At 22.8% G+C, this 6,551-nt stretch overlaps 1 protein-coding gene across 1 annotated transcript; it reads right to left on the bottom strand.

Annotated features, from left to right (window-relative positions):
* Window positions 1-5,444: 5,444 nt before the first annotated feature.
* On the bottom strand, window positions 5,445-6,345 carry Phum_PHUM456810 (uncharacterized protein; the record flags this gene model as incomplete). Its single annotated transcript, XM_002429888.1, has 3 exons — window positions 5,445-6,089; window positions 6,176-6,228; window positions 6,292-6,345. The coding sequence occupies 3 exons, from the start codon at window positions 6,343-6,345 to the stop codon at window positions 5,510-5,512; spliced, it is 687 nt and encodes a 228-aa protein (XP_002429933.1). The 3' UTR covers window positions 5,445-5,509.
* Between the last annotated feature and the right edge of the window lie 206 nt (window positions 6,346-6,551).

The raw sequence follows: 6,551 nt of genomic DNA, 5'->3' as shown, positions 1-6,551 counted from the left end.
TTTTTTTTTTTTTTTTTAGGTGTAGCTAACCTGAATTCAAGGTGAACAAGTTTTTTTTTTTCTTTTATTGGCAATATTATGTAACCGTTATATAGCAACTGAGAGGTCAAGTATATATATTTATATATAAAAAATTCCAGAATTTTTTTCATTATTCTGTCAAAATCAAAAATTTTAATTATTATTATTATTTTGTTTAAAAAATTTTTTATTTAAAGGTTTCCAGAAAATGCTAAAAAAAAAAAAGAAAGAAAAATTAATTTAAATGAACTTTTAATGCCCTTAACTTAATCATTTCCTTTTCCTCCTTTCTCCCCCTCCCCCCTCCTCTACCTCTCACGCACTCGCCGAGGAATAATGCTTTAACTATTATTATTATTGTTGTTGTTGTAAAAAAAAATTTAAATGTTGAATTCAATGAATAATTATTATTATTATTATTACCTGTTGTTAACGAGTAATTTTTTATGGATCCCCAACATTTTTTTTTTTTTAAAGAAAATTATTGACACGTGAAATTACCAACGTCAAGGTTATTTATTTTAATATTATCCAGAAAAAAAAAACAAAAGGAAAGGAAGAGGAGAGGAGGGAAAGGAAGGGAAAAAGGGGAATAAGGAAAGAAGGAGTAGTAGGTGCGTCTGGAAAAATTAATTAATTATGGCGATTATGATGATGATGATGGCGATGATTTTCCAGGTGAGATTTACGTTGTTGTTAATAATCAATTAAATTTTTTATTTAAATATTTCTCGTCACGTAAATTTTACGTGGCGGAAGAAACGTTTCGTTTTATATCGTGTAATTAATTTTTTTTTTTTTTTGTTCGTTTTTCTAAAAAAAAATTTTTTTTTTGTGGAAAAGAAAAAAAAAAATTATTAATAAAAACCCCCCCTTTTTTTTTTTTTGTTTTTTGGAACCGAATCTTGTTTTTATTATTATTATTATTATTATTATTAATTATGCAAATCGTTATTATTTATTATCTTTATGACGTCATTAAACGACGCGTCAAAGAAACAAAGAAAAAAAAATAAAAAATAAATTCCAGAAAATGCGTCAATCACTTGAGAAGAAAAAATCGTATTTATAATAATAATGATGATCATGATGGTTTTTTTCGGATATTTTTTGCAACGGATGTCGGTCAAAGGTCGTTCCTTTTATTATGTATAATAATTTATTATTATTATTATTATTATTATTATTGTTATTATTAATATATGTGGTGGTTGTCCTTAACAATGACGAATTTTTTTTTTTTTTCTCAAGTGCAAAATGTAAATTAGGATACTTTAAAAAAATTTTTTTTTTTTTTCGTGAGTTAAAAAAGTGGTTATTATTATTATTATTATTAAAATAAATGTCCTTTATTTTAAAAAAAAAAATTATTAATATTTATTTAGTTTTTTTTGTGCAATAAGTAATTCTCTTTTTTTTATTTAAATAATAATAATAAATGTAAAAATGTTTTCGTTGTTATTTTTAATGGTTTTTTAAAACGAATTCGCGTTTCGTTATTCATTAAAATTAATTTTTTTTTAATAATAATTAACTTTAAATTGTTAATTCATGTGAAACAAAAAAAAAATTTACTTTCACGTATTGCATAAATAATAATAATAAAGTTAATGAGTTATTATTACTATTATTTCATTATCATTATTATTACTATTATTTCAAAATTAAATTGAAAAAAAAAAAAAAAAAAACGTTTTGTAATGACGTTTAACGGTTGAAATAAATTTGAAAATTTTCGCGCCATTTTTCTTTTTTCGTTTTTCTCGGATGCTTTTGTTTCCGGTAAAAAAAAAATTAGAGAAAATAAATTTTTTTTTTTTTGATTGGCGGAGAAAGTGTCACGTGACAGAGGGGATGAAAGTAAATTAATCCGCTACGAGGCGTCGTCATCGCCGTCGTTTGTTTATTTTTATTTTGTTAACGATCGCGTTCGAAGGGTAAAAAAAAAAGAAAAATTTAATAATAATAATAATAATAATAATAATAATAATAATAATAATAATAATAATAATAATAATAATAATAATAATAATAATAATAATAATAATGAAACGTTTAAAATTAAATATGTTTTATTATTATTATCTTTCTTGCGAAATCGTAGTGTAATTTTCTGCCAGGCAGGCATGTGTTGCCACAATACTCATTTTGCAAATGTTGGTAACACCTTGAAAAAAAATTTCTTTCATCAAATCTTAAACTCGGTTAAAAAAAAAAAAATTTTTTTTTTTTTTCGATTTTGATCGAAAGTAAAAACCGTGACCGAAATTCTAAAAAAAAAAAAAAAAAAACTATTGCCAAATTATTATTATTATTATTATTATTATTATTATATTATCGTTTCCGGTCCGTCGATATATCGCAATTGTATTTGTTTAAATAAATTTTTTTTTTTTTTTCTATTTTTTTGACACGATCATCATCATAATCATTTTTTTACTGTTGTTTTTCCTGTTGTTTTCATATTGTTCATTTGTTTGTTTCTTTGTTTGTTTGTTTGTTTGTCAATTAATTATTCGTACAATCAAAAAAAAGATGAAAAACAATTTAATTCGTTCTAATATATTCTAGAACACGTTTAAAAACGATCGCGTCGAATTAATTAATTTAAATTACCAAAAATGTATCGAATGATGATAATAACAATAAATGAGAGAAAAAAATAAATAAATAAATAAATAATTAATAAACTTACCTGATCAATAAATAATCGATCGATTGAAATAAGCAATAATCAAATTTATTACCCAAAAAAAAAAAACAAAAAAAAAAATTTCGGTTTTAACTTAAATATCTGTTGTTGTTGTTGTTTGTTAGCGAGTCTTTATGCGTATGATGAGCACTGATAACAACAAAATCACAAACCTGATTAAGAATAAAAAAAAAAAAAAGAGAAAAAGAGAGAGAAAAAGAAAAAGAAAAAAAAGAGAGAAAAAAAAAATTATTACACGCGCATGCGTATAACGAACGAACTACTTTTTTTTTCCTATTTAATTTTTCGTTTGTTGTTGTTGTTGTTATTGTTTCGTTAATAAATTGTTAAAAAAAAAAAAAAAAAAATTTAAATCGAAGAGAGAGAGGGGGAAGGGGGGAGGCCCCTAACGTACGTGACATCACGATCGAATTAAAAAAAATTTTTGTAAATCAAAAAATAATAATGATAATAATATAATGATTCGAGACAATAATAATAATAATAACAAATGCAAATTTTTTTTTAATTCGCAGGTAAATTTTTTTTTTTTTTTAGGAGTGCGTTTGGGGTGTTATTATTGGTCCTTGTTCGTAAAAAACAACCAATTATTATTATTATTATTATCTAAAAATATTTTTAACGTGACGTTGATGACGATGACGATGACGACGACGATGATGATGATGATGATGATGATGCAAAAAAAAAAAAAGGAAAATTTAAATTATTAAAATTAGTTTTTCGTACATTTTTTTTTTGTTTAAATATATTTTTATAATTATTTTTTGTTATAAATGGTTTCGTTTAAGTCAGGACCGTATTAAGAAAACGTACAAAATTATTATTAATAATAATTAATAAATTTAAATAAAAATAAAACGGAAATAATAAAAAAAAAAAAAATTTATCGCGGTGGGTTTTTAAAATGTTTTAAAAAAAAAAAAAAAACGTGTCAGGAGAAAATAATTAAAAAAAAAAATTGTCATCATCTGCTTAAACTTTAATTTACGTAAAAAAAAAAAAATTCAAACAAATTATTATCATTATTATTATTTTAAAAAAAAAATTAATTTTTTAATTGTGCGAAAGATTTTTTTTTTTTTTTTAAATACGCGTTTGTCGTTTGTTTGTTTTTCTTGTAATTATTATTATTAATAATAATAATTTTTAAAAGGTATTCGATAAAAATGTCGGTGAAATAATAATAATAATAATAATAATAATAATAATAATAATAATAATAATAATAATAATAATAATAATAATAATTTGTTTGTCGTCGTAGTTGTTGTTTAAATAAAAACGTGTGCGCCATTTTTTTTATTAATCCAAAGACATAAAATTCTTGGGTTTTTTTTCATATTATTATTATCATTATGATTATTATTATTATTATTAACCATTTATTTATTTAAATTGTTGATCAATTAAATTAATTCATATATATTATAATTAAAATTATTATTATTAATAATAATAATAATAATAAAAGGACTTTAAAGTTTCACACGCGTTGCGATTGTTTTCCTTATTCCTTTTGTTTGTTGTTATTATTTATAAATCGTTTGAAATTGTTTAAATAAATAAATTGTTTAAATAAATAAATTGAGGAGGTTGTTATTAAAAAAAAAAAAAATTAAATTAAATGAATTAATTTTGTTCGTTTTACGTATTTTAATTGGAAAAAGGTCGTTACATTAACTTAATTAGTTATTACGTTCAATTACATTTTTATTCCCACGAAACAAAATGGCGGATTTTTTTTTGTTCCATTGAATTGTTTATAAGGAAAAGTTTAAAAAACTAACAAAAGGAATGGAAAAAAATTTTTTCAAATTTTTTTTTTTTTTTAAAAGATTTTTCCAAAAAAAAAGAAAATGTAACGGTCGATTCAAGGTTAAATGATCGTTTTGACATTGATATTATTATTATTATTATTATTATTATTATTATTATTATTATTATATGCGAGAAAGTATTAGAAAATCAGGTTTTTTTAATTAAAAAAAAACCACAATATATAAGTAATTCTAAAAAAATTTAATTTATTTACACTTGTTAAATTTGTTTCTATTGCATAATAATAATGATAATAATAATAATAATACACGCGCGAGTTTTTTAACTTTCATTGATAATTTTAATGGGAGTGCGTGTGTGTGCGTGAGAGACCTCTTAAGGAAAAGTGTTGAACTAAAATGTGTATTCAAGTTTTTTTTTCTTTTTCTACCGCGTTAATTAACTTGCGAAGAGATTGTTTTATTATTATTATTATTATCATTCGTTTTTCGCGGGTTCGGGAGTGTTAAGTTACGGGTTCATTTCCGGTTTGGAAAATTAAAAAAACCTTTATTGATAATTTTAACGGAAAAGCGGGTGTGTGCGCGTGAGAGACCTCTGTAGGAAAAGCGTTAAACTAAAATGGGAAAAATGTTTTTTTTTTCAATAACGTTTATTAAATATTAATTTGACGAGATATTATTCGTTTTCCGGAAGTTACGAGTTTATTTCCGGTTATAAGAAAGGAAAAACTTTTTAAATGAGAAACAAAAAAAAAAAAATTTTTTGTTTTTATAATTATTTTCTTTTATTGAGTTATTTTTATAGAAAAATTAAGCCAAAAGTTTTAAAAAATTTTCTCCTTTGCTCCTCCATTTTCCTACTCCTCCTACTCCTTCTTTTATTTATTTTTTTTTTTTTTTTGGTTTAATATAAATATATTAAATTATTTTAAAAAATTTTTTCAGGTACGATATCAATTTAAAAAAAAAAAGGGGGGGGGGGTAAAGAAAATTATTTTAATTCGAGACTGCCATTATGGCCCATGATATCAAAATGTTTTTTTTCATTATCATCAAAATAATAATAATGATCTCTATTATCGTGTGTAATTTGTCTACCGATTATTCTACGGAAAAAGCAAAATATTTCATTAATAAAATTACCATTTTCATTATATACGGATAAATCATCTTTACAAAAAACTTTGGTCGTATGATAAAAGAAATAAACGACTTCGTTATTAAACAAGTCAAAACAGTAGCAACCGAAAATGTAAGAAAACCAACTGTTACATTCACAATTACTTTGACCGACTCCTTTTTGTATAATAAATCTATCGAATAATTTTTCCACATCTTTACTATTTTTATATAAATTATTATTATTATTTAATGGCGGCGGTGCACCTAATAATAATTCAGTTTCTTTTTCAATGGATCTAACTGGTCTTAAATAAGATTTTTCCTCGTTCGCATCGAAATTATCATTATTATCATCATGATCGTTCCAGGGATTGATTTTTGGATTTGCATCCCTCACGATTCTTTTTAAAATTGATCCCTCCGCCATGACACCCTCGTCATTTTTTTTTCTAAATTCGACAAACAAACAAACATGAATTTTTTTTTAAGGTACAATAAACGGTAAAATAATAATAATAATAATAATAATTCTCACCCTTTATGATTGTTCCAAAAATTATCATTATTTCTCGGTTGTCCTTTCGACACCTGAAAATTTATTCATATTAATAATAATGATAATAAATTTTAATTATTAATTATATTTCTTACCTCGATTAATAAAATTGCGTAAAAAACTAAAAATAAAATTCCTTGTCGTAACATATTAATTTGAAAAAACGTGGTAGTAGCAAAAGAAAATCAATCGAAATCTCCGAATACTTTGGGGGTATCGGTTTGTTTTATACCTAGTTTTATTTTTTTTCCTTTTTTGTTATCACGTCTTGATTAATGATAATATTTAATGAAAAATTTTTGTTTTTTGTTTTTCTTTTTACTTTTTATTAGATTTAAACGAATCGAATGGGAAA

This window comes from Pediculus humanus, genomic scaffold (assembly GCF_000006295.1).
Source record: "Pediculus humanus corporis 1103172108232 genomic scaffold, whole genome shotgun sequence".
NCBI lineage: Eukaryota > Metazoa > Arthropoda > Insecta > Psocodea > Pediculidae > Pediculus > Pediculus humanus.
Note: the sequence above shows the minus strand (reverse complement) of the source record. Positions and strands in the feature narration are given on the sequence as shown.